The sequence below is a fragment of the Bufo bufo genome, chromosome 2, assembly GCF_905171765.1.
Source record: "Bufo bufo chromosome 2, aBufBuf1.1, whole genome shotgun sequence".
Taxonomy (NCBI): Eukaryota; Metazoa; Chordata; class Amphibia; order Anura; family Bufonidae; genus Bufo; species Bufo bufo.
The window spans coordinates 100,506,529-100,522,969 of NC_053390.1; the positions used below are offsets into that span (position 1 = coordinate 100,506,529).

At 41.3% G+C, this 16,441-nt stretch overlaps 1 protein-coding gene across 4 annotated transcripts in view; it reads left to right on the plus strand.

Annotated features, from left to right (window-relative positions):
- The window catches only part of LOC120992394 (microtubule-associated serine/threonine-protein kinase 4-like), a 301,883-nt gene that overhangs the window by 271,564 nt on the left and 13,878 nt on the right, over positions 1–16,441 (plus strand). For all 4 annotated transcript variants that reach the window (XM_040421360.1, XM_040421359.1, XM_040421358.1 and 1 more), the window contains 5 exons: positions 3,236–3,340; positions 8,540–8,662; positions 9,252–9,364; positions 10,613–10,740; positions 12,774–13,003. In XM_040421360.1, the coding sequence (XP_040277294.1) occupies positions 3,236–3,340; positions 8,540–8,662; positions 9,252–9,364; positions 10,613–10,740; positions 12,774–13,003 (699 nt within the window). The remainder of the gene's footprint in view (positions 1–3,235; positions 3,341–8,539; positions 8,663–9,251; positions 9,365–10,612; positions 10,741–12,773; positions 13,004–16,441) is intronic.

Genomic DNA, 16,441 nt, shown 5'->3' on the forward strand with positions numbered 1-16,441 from the left:
CGATCCTCCCACATTCACTTTGCATTGGCCTGTTTAATCAGGTTGGTGCAAACGAGCGCCGATAGATATGTTTATCGTCCATCAGAACTCTTCCTGCCTGAATATCGGCCAGAGTATTATGGTCCTTAGTGCTCATACACATGATGCAGACAATAATAGGACATGTTCTATTTTTTGGAAACATGGAGTAACTTCAATTTATTTTTTTTTGCGGACACATTGAAATTAATGTTTACGCATACGATCTGCAAAAAAAAAAACGGAACGGACACGAAAAGACAATACTTTCATGTGCATGAGTAATTTCTTCTGGTAGACAAGGGTATGTGCTTTACACAGAATTATCACTGTGACAAATTAAGTGCATCTTAAAATTGCCCTGTCTAAGGGCTCATGCACACGACTGTATGTATTTTGGGGTCCGCAAAATACAGATCATGTCCATGTGCATTCCGTATTTTGCGGAACGGAACAGCCCTATCTTCGTCTGTAACGCGGACAATAATAAGATGTTCTATTCTTTTGCAGAACGGACATATTCAAAAGGAATGCACACAAAGTAATTTCATTTTTTTTGTGGCCCTATTGAAGTGAATGGTTCCGCATATAGACCACAAAAAAATAAAAGGAACGGACATGGAAAAAAAATACGTTTATGTGCATGAGCCCTAAGGCTTATTATTAGATTAGTAGATCACACAGGCGATTGTCAGGAGGGAAGCGTTCTTTCCCGGCAATCACTTGCTCGGTAGTGGAGGAAACCACTGCTATTACATTCCGCAATCTCCACCACAGTATGGGGAGGAGCGATCACTAATGCCATGGCTCATCCCCATACTGAATCACTGATTGCCGGCAGCAGATCGTGATTACACAGCTCGATCTGCTGCCGGCAAACAATCGTTTTTCAACCTGCTGAAAGATTCCAATTGCCCGATGAGCGAGCGTTTACTAGTTCATCGGGTAATCTGTGGTAGTATTACACTGCCAGATCATCTCTAACGAGCATTCATACGAGCGCTTGTTAGCGATGATCTAAACGATTATCTGTGTCTGTAATATAAGCATTAGTTAATGCTGTCTGAATAATAAACATGATTAGTAAATCTTCCCCTTTTATTTTCCCCATCTTGATACATTTGCTGTGTGTTTTTACGCAGCTGGAAATTACATTTTACTTTTTGCGCTAATTAGAAATAAGTAGCAGTAGTGGGTTTTAATTATGTGCATCATGAACTGGCCTCTGTGTATAATAAAAAGGATGTTTAGGAATGAAGCGTATACCAGTGGTCTGCCTGTGTGCGCTAATCATTACACTGCTCTGTGCACTCGTTAAATAAATTCTCGGTTATTCTCCCCATCGGTACAAACTATGGTTTATGTGTGAATTCGAGCTCCAGCGTGTCCTTCTTGATAAGGACAATGTCAGAAAGTCAAACAAAAATAAATTGTCCTTGCTATCTCTATATCTTGATAAAATCATGGCAGATATAATGTACCTCCCATCTGGAATCTGTCTTTTGCTTACACGTACATGATATATACCAGAAGGTGCAAAATATCATATGTTAGTGTGGCTAAGGGCAAAGAAGAGCCTGTTTGTTGGGCCAGATTTCCATGTAGTTTTCCTCTGGGATGGTACAGAAACGCCACAGGGAAACTGATGCCAGAACCGATCCTGTGGTTCTATGTTGGATCACTTCTGGCACCCGGAAATTTTAAGACCAGACATCTCCCTGTGCTAGACCTAAAAATGTAGCATGTAGCATTTTCGGTCTGGTTCTTTTAGGCTATGGACTCAAGTGCACAAACTTGTATTCAGTTGCATCCATCTCCAGCATAAATCAGCTGGCTGGATGCATCTGAACCCAGCCTTACACAACTGATCTCAAAATTCATCATCTACTATACTGATAATGGGATTATAGGTCATACCCATCACTAGGACCAATAACCCTAACCGTAGAAAATAAGACACTCACAAATCTTCAGGGGAATCAATTGGCCATGGCCTTTATTAGTTAACCTGTACTGTTATATTGTAAACCAATAAACTCAGAACTTCAAAACGAACCAAAAAGTTTAGCAATAAATATCAAAATTAATACTTATAATGTAATTCTGATAATAAACATGAGCTCAGCCATCAGCTTGAACTGTAGCAAAACTCTTCAATATAAAGGCAATTTACCCCAGGTTAACAAAAAAGGCTGCAACGGAGACAGGAAATGAGGATGATTAGGGGGAAGTTGAAAATCAAGGAATCTGGCAGCAGCAAGATGGGTGAAGACCCAACCTGCCCAAATTTATAGCCCACATAGCCATGTCCCAAGGACTCCCTAACCTATGGACAGCCTGTTGCTGGGGCAGACAAAAACCTACCGCTGACCCCAGAAATCGATTGGCCATACCAATTAACCAATACATTTTAGGCAAATTCTACCCACAGGATGGCAACCATCTTGACCAAACCAAAAAAAATTGCTATTCAAAGCACATCTGGTCTACGATGGAAGATCCTATCAAACATCCAAAAAGGGGGGTCCACAACTGCGATGACCATAATCCCATGTGACCATAATCTTTATTAAATCCAAGATCCTTCCATGGTTAAAAGGCGTCTCAAACTATGTCTATTACCATGACTTTTACATTTTATCTAAATTCTATCAATGACATACATGTTTTCTCACTTAATGAAATGTGTTAACTTCTACCAGAAAATGTTTCTGAAGGACAATCACTTTAGGGATTCTCAATATGGACTAGAATGTATATGGCGGCATTGGTGAGAATTGTTCACCAATGGATCATTCTACTTCTACCTAATGTGTGTACGCTGTTAGCTCTCTCATTTCCTTGAACATTTTGGACCATTGGTCTATTCAGAAATACGTAATCTGTTCATTCTGGATAATCTCTGTTAATAACTAGTTAGTAACTAATAAGTAACCATAACTAACTGTAAGTAACAGACTTTTAATATATACCTTCTTACACGGTTAATTGCTCTTTCCTGACCAAAATTTGCATTTGAGGGAATTTTTAGATGAAAACCTCTGTATTTGCTCAGCAATATCTTTCCATTCTTGCATTAATGTATATGCCTGAAATTAATATAATCTGGGCATTGTCCCCTGGTTTTGGTATAATGCCTCTGTAAGCTGTTTTGTATAGATGTCTTATCCAAGCAAGTCATTCTTTGCCCTATAACATTTTCTTTTATTTGTAACAGATGAAATTATTTGGCCTGAAAATAAAGAAGAAGCTCCTCCACCTGATTCTCAGGACCTCATTACTTTACTACTCAGGCAAAATCCTCTAGAAAGACTTGGGACAGGTAAAATGTTTTGCCATAAGTACTGTATATATACTTATCTACAACTAGTTTTCTTGTTTAATACTTTTCATACTTTATGTAAAGAAGACATCCAGTGCAGTCATTTCTGAAATACAGAGCAGATCTCCCTGTAGACGTGTCCACATTAGGTGGGCCTGTTTCTCTTCCTTTTTTGGAGGCACCGATGTATGACATTGTGAAGTGCCTCAGAAGACTCCTGAAAATGAATGTGGCACTCTATATATTCATGTGGTAACAGGGTATATTCTAACGTATTACTGTGTATGGCGGCATGTTACTTCTTAATATTTAACGGATAGTAGCGGGTGACTGATGTGGACACGAGTGGATCCATGAAATTTGACCTGTTAATATTTGGTGTCCCATTGCCAAACTTTTTCATTAGCCCTTTTTCATGCTGCCCTTTAGAAACCTCAAACTTCGGCTTTGAAATAGTAACAAAAAATTGTCATGGCCACCGCAAGCATTTATACTTTCCAGGACTTTAAGATTGATGAGGATAGTCCCCACATTTTTTTAAAATAAAAAATGCATAGAATATTCACAAATAAGCTGTTATGTGATTTATTTTTTAAGTGTCCCTTTAAGTTTGCATAAATACAGATAATTTCCGCGATGGTGATCCATCGCCATTTGAGACTAGTCATCCGTTCTCTTTCATTGCAAGCTCTGTTTGTTGTTAAGAGGAGTTCTCAGCCATGAGGTTTTTGTTTAAAGGTTCTCACTCTGCATGTGTTGGAAAGCAGATGAGAAGAAGTGCCCTGGTATTGATTGGCATTTCAGTTTTAGCATTAATAATGTCAGATCTAAGCAGGGGAGTATAGCCATTACTCCACCGCTAAACCGTAGACACGTAGCTTCTGTGTCCCACCCAGACAGCCACGCTAATGTCATTGCCCTCAGCTGTGACTACTTTTGGGCTATACGTCTGTTCCCTAACTTTTGCAATATGTAAAGTGAATATTCAATTAACCCCTTTATAACCACGGGCGTTTCGATGCTCAGAGAACGATTTGACGAGGTGCTCCCCCTTATTCTACTCTTTATTTAAATAGGACACATGGGGTTTTATTATTAGTTTTCTTTTTTCTTTTCTCAGGTTCATTTATAAGGTTGTTGGTTTAATCCAGGGATGCTCAACCTGCGGCCCTCCAGCTGTTGCAAAACTACAACTCCCAGCATGCCCTAATAGCTGTAGGCTGTCCAGGCATGCTGGGAATTGTAGTTTGGCAACAGCTGGAGGGCCGCAGGTTGGGCATCCCTGGTTTAATCAATAACAATAATCCTGAAGATGAATCCTCTAATTCTCTGGTGCATAGTGATATGTCTGCATCAAAACGCTAGCACCAAGATCAAAGCCCTGTTGTTCTTTTACATCTATCTACCTCCTGTAGCTTTGTATGCTACCTTTGCACATAATAATGATCCAGTTACAGACATTTTTTTGCTAAACAGTTAGGGCAGGGGTGCAACAGACTGGGGAAATTATTGTGTGCTTGAGGTAACACACCTTCTGTGTGATAGGAAGGATCTGTATTGGTTTGGAGAAATGTCCACTTTAATTTTGGGATGTTTTTTTAAAAACAATTCTAGTATTTATTCTTTACATTTCACTAAATTCATAAATTGATTAGTTTACTTTTGCCCATCAAATAACAAGCTAGCAGGGAACACATGATTTGTGGTGTTCGCTACGTCCTCCGTATACAGATTCACTGGTAACACTCTCATAGTTAACGATATTTTAGTAAGCCCCGCCTCTGGAATGAACAAGCCCATGAGTCTACCAATTTATGAGTGGGACTTGCATAATCCCCACCCATTCTTTAGCCAGGGGCAGCTTGAATTTACCAGGACGGTCTCTGAAAATTAGGGTCTGTCCCTGCAAATTTGGAACTGTTGGCAACTATGCACTGGTATAGTCATTGCAACCCATTAGACCTCAGCATGGGCTTAACTACCAGGGTAGAAGGCAAAGCAGCTGCTATGGGGCCCAAAAACTAAGGGGGCCCATATCCACTCAGACATAAGGTGCAGTTAGTGGTAAAATGTCTATAAAGGGCCAAAGAAAATGTGATACCGTCCCAATTCTCATTTGTTTTATGCAGTCTCATGGGTGCTTCTTCTCTTTGCATTATGCCTTCTGGTACTACATTACTTTTAGCATTTTCTTGTGCTGTGACATCACTGCATTAGTCCTGTACTGTGACACCCTATGTGCATTATAATTGCACGTGACATCACTGTTTTGTATAATTCCAGTCACTGAGTAGATTATCCCTGTACTGTGACATCAGTGTCTTTATCATCTCTGTACTGTGACATCACTGTGTGTATTAGCCTTTAGCATTTTGGAGACCAACCATAAGTGTTTTGGAATATATTGCTGAAAGTGGTCATGGTTAAATGGGGCCCCATTCCCAGTTTTGCTATTGGGCCCCATGGTTACTTGTTGCGCTACTAGTTATCTCTATCCAGGAGCTTGTGGTGTCCTCCCTGCATTTCCTATAACCCATCTGCTGTTTCCCTAGAATTGGCGATAAAATTTCAGTTCCCTATCAAAGTAGAGGGTCGTACTATCATCCCCATCCCGATGATGGCGCTGTGTTCAAGAGTGCGTAAGGCCATCAAACAAAGCATGTAAAGGAACTAGCTAATGGCAGGAGGATCATGGAGTTAGCCATGATTTTATGTATGGTGGACAGAAAGGGGGTAAAGCTGTTAAGTGAAGACACACTTCATACAATGTATTCCCATAAACCTTATTATTATGGATTATTTAAAAGGGTTATCTTATGATTTAATGTAAAAAATGAAAACCAGACATCATATAGTAAATGACGATATCTTTCTAACAAAGCTAGAACCAGCCCTGTACCTCTCATGGATCCAGAGATCTCCACATTCATTACTATGCTAAATTTATATCAAACTGACAGCTCGAGGGGAGTGTCCTTTCTGCTGCGGATCTGTCCCTATCACAGCTCAGGAGGCAGTTGAAGGATGAAACTGAGCATGTGCGACCATCTCAGTGAGTCAGGGGAAAAAATAAGAAAAAACAAACAAGCAGGTGGCGCTGTACATATACATTTTAGTGAATTACTCAGTGGCTATACAAAATTTTTAATTATGTGCTATTACAAAAATATTCAGATCCAGGTGCTGATTTGAAAACTGTAGAATATTATTCTTGTGACAACCCTTTTAAATGATCTTATTCATTATCTAATTGAAATGGTGTCTCCAAAATTCTGATGACATTATATTCAGTCTGCATGCCATTGGTTCTTTTTATGTCCATGGTCACACTACTTGTCAGCCCTAATTACTGGATTCTGATTAATGTATGAAACCTGCATGTTGGTGGTCATGGTCCTTGTGCTTCTTGCCTTGTTATTGTCAGTCACTGCCTGTATCTCCGGCATGCTAGGTCAGGTCAGGTGTGGTCTGGCAGGATTCATGTTTCCTTGTCTTTTCCAACATTAGAGGACTTTCCTGCTGCCTTATTAGCGGTAATGAGATAGCATGCCCATCTCTCATATTTCAGTATAATTGTGCTTAACAAGGTGTCTGCCGCTCCAATTCAGATTCACGTTTATGCGTGACTTAAATTACACCGTATATCCATAATTGGATTATTCTCAGCCCTTCATTTGTTCTGTATTCTGAGGTTCACTATTAAATTTTTCATTTTTTATTTTATAATATCTTTTTTAATATTAGAAAATGTTCCAATGTTTTGTGTTACGACCACTACCTACACTAAGCAGAATTTGTTGTGTTGCTTAGTCTGCATAGGAGCTGTAGAAACAAAATGATAGGAAATGAAGACCTGCTGCACACAATTTAGATCTGTTGGGCAAGTAGAAAGATTTTGACTTTGAAGGTGTTCAGAGCCTTTAAAGGGGGTTTGTCAGCAATTTTTTTTTTCTATGCAAAGCTGCTGACAGACACGGGTAAAGGCAGGGGACAGGAGTTCATACATACCTCCGTCTCTGCTTTTAATCTAGTGAATGATGTAAAATGAATAGGGATGAGCGAACTTGTGTTTTACAAGATCGTGGTCGGGTTTTATTACAATTCCGATATGGATTCCGTTACCACGTGCCATAACGCAATTCTATGACGGAATGCCTTTAAGAGGCATTCCCGTTTTGCATTCCGTCTAAATAGAAGTCTATGCACCGCATAACGGATCCGTCTGGTTTCAGTTATGCATTCCTTCATAGAATTCCATTATGGGCCATGGTTACTGAATCCATATCGGAATTGTAATAGAACCCGAACTTGCAAAACACAAGTACGCCCATCTCTAAAAATGAGCTTTGATTGCTGCGTGTGCCGCCCCCAGAAGTGTGCCGGGTGGGCGCACAGGCTGCAGTGCTGTGAGCCACTCAACATGCCTCTCCTCTGCTGTTAGTGGTGGCTGTAGCAGTCTCATGTCTGGACGATACAGCCATCACTCACAGCAGAAGGGAGGTGCTGTGTCATACACTGAGCCCCAAGTACTGCAGCCTGAGGGCCGTCCCCAAGTGCACTTCTGGTGCACCTGCTAGATCGACAGCCATGGCAATTTACATCACTCCCTAAAAGCCAGGAACAGGAGTATGTATCAGCTCCTGTCCCCTGTTTCCACTGATGTCTGTCAGCAGTTTTTCCATTGACAACTGCTGACAGACACCCTTTACAAAAGAAGCACTGTGCATGTATTAAAATTAATATGGTTCAACCTTTAACTTTTTCAATTTTAATTTTTAACTTTTTCAATTTCTGAAATCAATCTGCACATAATTAGGGATTGCGCCTATTTTGGCTATGGAGCCATATGATTTCAAGTACAAGTACCACATATTTAAGATGTTTTGCAAGGGCATGCTAATATGTTATTGGAATTTGTGTTATTCTGTTGACTGATTTGACATAATAGTACAGAATGTTGTGAAAAATCACTTTAATTAAAGGGGTTGTCCCATTTCAGTGTTCAGCCGTGTCCATAACTCCATCTCTCCTGGCAGGTGCGGAGTGTGATTATTCCCACCTCGGCCATGAGAGTCCAAGATGGGACAATCCCTTTAAATATAGAGACATAAAGGACTGATCTTGACATATAAGCTCTACCATAAAGATATGGAATTGACTTGTGTCATTCTTAACTTTTTCTGCCCGTTTCTTCCCCAGGAGGAGCTTATGAGGTGAAGCAACATCCCTTCTTTCGTGCCTTAGACTGGAACAGTTTATTAAGACAGAAAGCAGAGTTCATCCCTCAACTTGAATCTGAAGATGACACAAGTTACTTTGACAGTAAGTATAATGCTCGGAAGGCATAAGCCCACCTCCGAGTGCTCAAATTCCTCATTTGCATATTTTTAAAAGTTGCTTTTTCGGCCATACCGGACCTACTACATGAGAAATTAAGGGAAAGGTTTTTGGCTGTGTCATCAGCCCTACCAGGCTATATGCCTGGTAGGGTAGGCTTTAACCGGGTGACGGGGGCCTCTTTAATTGGATGGTCACATCCTACTTTGTGATAGAACACACTTATTAAAGGTGGTATCAGCAGAGACAAGAGACTTCTGATCCCCACCAAGTCCTGATCCCAAGACTGGCAAGCAGCTAATATTGCCCGGAGAAACCACAACCAGCCTGGTATCTTCCCTGCAGCAGTAGGGAGGTCATTCAAATGAATGACACTCTTTGTATTACAAGACCTGCTTGAATCCACCCGATCGAGTACTGCTTTTACAGAGTGATTCTCCGTCCTTGTTCATGAGACAACCCCTTTAATATAATTTTTATTTTTATAAAAGGATCTTTTTTTTTTTTTTCAGCCCCTTGCGATAAAGTGCAAACTATATATCTTTTCTAATGATTGATTATTTTTACTTTTTAGCCCGGTCTGAAAAATACCATCATATGGAGACAGAGGAGGAGGATGATACTAATGACGAGGATTTCAGTATGGAAATTAGACAGTTTTCCTCAAGCTCACATAGGTTCTCTAAAGTAAGTATATGTACTATTAAGGCTACATTCAGACGACCGTGGTGTTTTACGGTCTGCAAACAGCAGATCCGCAAAACACGGATACCAACTCGTGTGTGTTCTGCATTTTGCGGACCGCACATGGCCGGCACTATGATAGAAATGCCTATTCTTGTCTGCAATTGCGGACAAGAATAGGACATGCTCTATCTTTTTTGCAGGGCCACGGTGTGCTGTCCGCATCTTTTGCGGCCCCATTGAAATGAATGGGTCCACACCCGTTCTGCAAAATTGCGGAATGCATGCTGACATTCATGCGGTCGCATGATTGAGCCTCCATACATCCATTTTGTCGTCATCTTTTCAGTAAGTGATTGAAAGATATCAACCACTGAGCTACCTCATTATTTCTATGTACTTTGCTGTATAAATATGTGACTCTTCAGATACTGCCTTAGGCTCCATTCACACGTCCGTGTGTGCATTGCGGATCCGCGGCAGCACTTAATAGAAAATGCCTAATCTTGTCCGCGGACAAGAATAGGACATGTTCTATTTTTTTGGGGAACGGAATTGCGGACCCGGAAGTGCGGATCTGCAATTCCGGATCCGGGCTGCACATCGTGCGGCCCCATAGAAATGAATGGGTCCGCAATTCTGTTGCGCAAAATGCCGAGCGGAATTGCGGATGTGTGAATGGAGCCTCAAGAGACGCCTGATGAAGAGATATTAAGTAGCCTTGAAAGCTTGCAATTTTGTCATCATCTTTTCAGTTAAAAGCAATCAACCACTGAGTAATTTCATTACGTTTTTTTTTTAAATATTAGATCCATTTTACTATTTCTGGGACAACATATAAAATATACGGCCATCAAACCATTTAATCGGCCATGTTAACTGATATAGAGATTATATACGTAACATACCGTAGCTTCCTTCTTCCAGATGCAGTGCCTGACACAGCCAATGGGGAAGAGTGGCGCTGTATCTAGAAAAAAGTAGCCATGTTTTTCTAATCTCATATACAACGTCTGGCCTTCTCCGTGGTCACAAGTGGATAAAGCAGGGCTGTGTACCCAGTTCAGACCTTATCTCGTATTAGCATTGTTAGTTTAGTCAAGCACATGCATTGGTAGTCACATCCAGTGAATATTGAAACATGTTTCACAAGATGTAAGATTTGAGGTATTTATATTGTAAGAATGAATGTTTAACTTATTTTTTTGTCATTTCTACAATTATTTTTCAATATTTTTCTGGGTGTTTTAGGTATTCAGCAGCATTGACCAAATGATGCAGAACAAACTGGATGAAAAGGACGATACCACCGAGAAGTCAAAGAGCCTGAATTTACCTCCAGTGGAATCTCTCAGCTGGAGCTCCGAGTACTCTGAGATGTGAGTCGAATTTTGGACTGTTGCTGTGCACAAAATGCCGCAGTCACAAACTTGTGGTGGCCATACACATCAGTTTACGGTTGGCTGCAACAGCCAATTTCTACTTGCTGATCCAATGGAGATAAGCCACTGCCAGAGGGGTCTGGCAGCAGGTTATTTCATCTTCCTATTCAGAACATGTGCATGATCGGCCCAACCGAGTGTGCATGCGTATAGGGAGATCGGGGGGGGGGGGGGGGGGGGTTGGCTGTCAGCCAAGCAAGCATACCCTTTTTTCTGTTACGCCGTTCGCCGTATTGGAAAAATATTTTTATATTTTAATAGTACAGGCTTTTTCTGTCGTGGTGATACCCATCATGTTTATATTTTTTGTTATTTAGGTATTTATATTTTCATTATATGGAAAGGGGGGTGATTTTAAACTTGTATATTTTTTTATATATATATTTACATTTTTTATTTTTTTTTGTGATGATTTTGAAGCTCATATATGAGCCTACAAAATCAATTTTTTTACTTTTCATTTTGAACAATCATGTATTTTTAAACTATTATTATTGAGAATTTCTCATTTCTCATGTTGGCCTGCCATCTGGTGGCCAAAATAAGAATTGCACTTTGAATGTTCTCAGCCTCTTCAGTGAGGCTGAGCCCATTCAAATCAATTACCGGTGTCCACTGTGGCCAAGCACAAGCTTCCAGTTTTGACACATTTAGATGCAGTGATCTCATTTGATCATGGCATCTAAAGCCTTTAATTACCGCGATCGGCATTATTGCCGGTCGCGGTAATTAGCTGCAGGTCTCTGCGGTTTGAAACAGCAGAGACCTGCCGGCCATGACGCCCGCTCGCATGTGTTTGCCTATCGCCATGTTTGCCTCTTGCTCCAGCGCCGTACATTTATGTGCTGGTAGTGAAGGGGTTAATAGCATTTATAGATATGCTTTACATTAGCCACCATGGGCCACAGTCACAATGGTCTGGAGGGGACCCCATTGACTTCTATGGGAGAGTTTTCTATTCATGATCTGTGACCTGCGCAGAGATCAGGAGGGAGTAGATAAGCTATGATCTCACCTATTGTAAATGTTAGACCATCTATATAATGTTATATATACAGTAAGGATTACAACGACAGTTATCACATATATCCTTATAATCCTTTCTGTGATGAGCAGGTGACTGCAAAAAAAAAGGGATCTATATAGACCAAGATGTGTTAGTGATCATTGAGCTTTGTGGCCAGTGCGAAAACTGCAGGATTTTGTGTTTTTTATACAGATATGACATGGAAAATATCACCAAAAATTCTTTAAAACTGTGTTTAAAGAGGACCTTTCATGGGTCCAGACTTTCTAAACTAAGTATCAGGGTATGTAGGGCATTGTGCAGGGATTTAATAGCACTTACTATTTTTTCTGTTCCCCGTTAAATTCTCCCGCCTGGTATGCTAATTTTCACATCGGTACAGGGAGGAGGAGACTGCCCTGTTTCTTAATGGGCGTCTCCTTCTCCCTGGCTGTAGCGCGGTCCAATCACAGCGGAGAGCGTCACAGCTAGGGAGAAGGCGAGTTTTTTTTTGATTGGACCGCGCTACAGCCAGGGAGAAGGAGACGCCCATTGAGAAACGGGGCAGTCTCCTCCTCCCTGTACTGATGCTATTCATTAGCATACCAGGCGGGAGAAGTGAAAAGGGGCACAGCGGGCGAACGGAGCGGCGCCCAGAAAAAATAGTAAGCGCTATTAGATCCCTGCACTATGGCCTACATACCCTGATACTTAGTTTATAAAGTCTGGACCCATGAAAGGTCCTCTTTAACATAAAAATATGGTTAAATAACAGGTCATTTTCTGATGACACATTTCCTTTAAGATTTATATTTTGATATTGATTTTGTTAATTAATTTCTACCAACTCCACAACCAATAACAGCTTCTACTTTGTTGTACAAGTAGAGAAAGTGGATGAGTAGAAGGACAGACGTATCTGTGGTCAGAGACGAGTCACAATTTGTTTTCTTTGACCAAACAGGCAGCAGCTGTCTATATCTACAACGTCTCCTGATGCGGAAAGTCTCAAGCAGCGGCACAATGCCAACCTCCTGCCAAAGTTTGCTATCTCATCTGACCTGGAGCGAGATGATTCTGGTGCCGGGGAATCCCAGGAAGAGGGAGATAAGTCTGCTCTTGTGTCGGAGGATTCTCCTCAGGAAGATCCCGATCTCTCTACACCGATCAGCATCAGCAGCTCCACAGTGTCAGGTGTGTATCAGACAGGACTACTACTCCCAATCATGAAGTATATCTGGAATGTGTGGTTCTGAAATAACATTGGGTAATTGATCACTGAGATATTGATGCCAGTGTTTCAGAAACCTCCTCTATATACTGGAGGGGAGAAGAGTACAAATCTCATTAGGTCTTTACAACAAGTGCTTGATAGTCATCACTTAAAGGGATTGTCCAGTTTTATATAAAGAAAGCCTAACCCTATCAAGAATATTCATATATCGTTTTTCAAGATATTTGCTTTGTTAAATTCAGGCTAAATAAAACACATCCTGCTCACCCAGCAGATAGGGCTGTTACGATGTATCAATGTAGCAATTTTCACAAAGGATAGCCTTCAGTGATGTATTATTTTGTTGTTTCTATTCATTGACTGCAAGCAAGTCTTGAGACTGGTTAAATAGACTTTATTACAGGGTTCATGAATAAACCAGAATGCATCTTTTAGCTGATAAACATGATCCTATAACATATACTCTGCCTATTTGGTTCCCAGCCCAAGCCAAGCAGCTGAGTTTCAGCTCGCATTATAGCAGTTAGCCTGGCCCGACAGCCCAATGCGCAATATACAGGGAGTGCAGAATTATTAGGCAAGTTGTATTTTTGAGGATTAATTTTATTATTGAACAACAACCATGTTCTCAATGAACCCAAAAAACTCATTAATATCAAAGCTGAATATTTTTGGAAGTAGTTTTTAGTTTGTTTTTAGTTTTAGCTATTTTAGGAGGATATCTGTGTGTGCAGGTGACTATTACTGTGCATAATTATTAGGCAACTTAACAAAAAACAAATATATACCCATTTCAATTATTTATTTTTACCAGTGAAACCAATATAACATCTCAACATTCACAAATATACATTTCTGACATTCAAAAACAAAACAAAAACAAATCAGTGACCAATATAGCCACCTTTCTTTGCAAGGACACTCAAAAGCCTGCCATCCATGGATTCTGTCAGTGTTTTGATCTGTTCACCATCAACATTGCGTGCAGCAGCAACCACAGCCTCCCAGACACTGTTCAGAGAGGTGTACTGTTTTCCCTCCTTGTAAATCTCACATTTGATGATGGACCACAGGTTCTCAATGGGGTTCAGATCAGGTGAACAAGGAGGCCATGTCATTCGATTTTCTTCTTTTATACCATTTCTTGCCAGCCACGCTGTGGAGTACTTGGACGCGTGTGATGGAGCATTGTCCTGCATGAAAATCATGTTTTTCTTGAAGGATGCAGACTTCTTCCTGTACCACTGCTTGAAGAAGGTGTCTTCCAGAAACTGGCAGTAGGACTGGGAGTTGAGCTTGACTCCATCCTCAACCCGAAAAGGCCCCACAAGCTCATCTTTGATGATACCAGCCCAAACCAGTACTCCACCTCCACCTTGCTGGCGTCTGAGTCGGACTGGAGCTCTCTGCCCTTTACCAATCCAACCACGGGCCCATCAAGACTCACTCTCATTTCATCAGTCCATAAAACCTTATAAAAATCAGTCTTGAGATATTTCTTGGCCCAGTCTTGACATTTCAGCTTGTGTGTCTTGTTCAGTGGTGGTCGTCTTTCAGCCTTTCTTACCTTGGCCATGTCTCTGAGTATTGCACACCTTGTGCTTTTGGGCACTCCAGTGATGTTGCAGCTCTGAAATATGGCCAAACTGGTGGCAAGTGGCATCTTGGCAGCTGCACGCTTGACTTTTCTCAGTTCATGGGCAGTTATTTTGCGCCTTGGTTTTTCCACACGCTTCTTGCGACCCTGTTGACTATTTTGAATGAAACGCTTGATTGTTCGATGATCACGCTTCAGAAGCTTTGCAATTTTAAGAGTGCTGCATCCCTCTGCAAGATATCTCACTATTTTTGACTTTTCTAAGCCTGTCAAGTCCTTCTTTTGACCCATTTTGCCAAAGGAAAGGAAGTTGCCTAATAATTATGCACACCTAATATAGGGTGTTGATGTCATTAGACCACACCCCTTCTCATTACAGAGATGCACATCACCTAAAATGCTTAATTGGTAGTAGGCTTTCGAGCCTATACAGCTTGGAGCAAGACAACATGCATAAAGAGGATGATGTGGTCAAAATACTGATTTGCCTAATAATTCTGCACGCAGTGTACTGTGGATAGGCACAAGGAGTCACAATTAGGCTACTTTCACACTCGCGTTTGGTATGGATCTGCACAGACGGATCCGCACCGATAATACAACCGCATGCATCCATTCAGAACGGATCAGTTTGTATCATCTGTAACATTGCCAAAACGGAAAGTCAATGGGGGACGGATCCCTTTTCTATTGTGCTAGATTATGTCAGTGAAAACTGATCCGTCCCCATTGACTTACATTGTGTGTCAGGACGGATCCGTTTGGCTCAGTTTCGTCAAGCGGACAGCAAAAAGCGGCAGGCAGTGTTTTGGTGTCCACCTCCAGAGTGGAATGGAGGAGGAATGGAGGCAAACTGATGCTTTCTGAGTGGATCCTTTTCCATTCAGAATGCATTAGGGCAAAACTGATCCGTTTTGGACCGCCTGTGAGAGCCCTGAACGGATCTCACAAAGGAAACCAAAACGCCAGTGTGAAAGTAGCCTAAAGGAGACTCATACTGGGCTAAGTTTCAATATCCGTTGATGCAGTAATTGTGTTACTATGTGGACAGTATTCTCTTGTGTGTTCATTTTTATATAGTCTGGGCAAGTAGTTAATATTGAGCATGATAGTTGGAAACAAATTGGAATATACACTCACCTAAAGAATTATTAGGAACACCTGTTCTATTTCTCATTAATGCAATTATCTAGTCAACCAATCACATGGCAGTTGCTTCAATGCATTTAGGGGGGTGCTCCTGGTCAAGACAATCTCCTGAACTCCAAACTGAATGTCAGAATGGGAAAGAAAGGTTATTTAAAAGGCTTCTGTCAGCCCACTAAACCGTTTTTTTTTTTTTTGCTTAATAATAACCCCTACACTGCGATTTATCCATACATAAGTAAAATAATAATTTTGGTTCAGTAGAATTTGCTAAAACCCTATTTTTATAATATGTAAATTACCTTGCTACCAGCAAGTAGGGCGGCTACTTGCTGGTAGCAGCCGCATCCTCCGATGGTAATGACGCCCCCTCTGCTTGTTGATTGACAGGGCCAGCGGACGGGATCTTTCTCCGCTGGCCCTGCCTGTTTTCATTCAATATCTGGCGCCTGCGCCGCGGCCGTACCTATCTTCAATCGGCGCAGGCGCACTGAGAGGCGGCCACTCACTCGGCCACTTCATCCTCAATGCGCCTGCGCCGGGTGTAGATGTGACGTCATCGGCGCAGGCGCATTGAGGATGAAGCGGCCGAGTGAGTGGCCGCCTCTCAGTACGCTTGCGCCGATTGAAGATAGGTACGGCCGCGGCGCAGGCG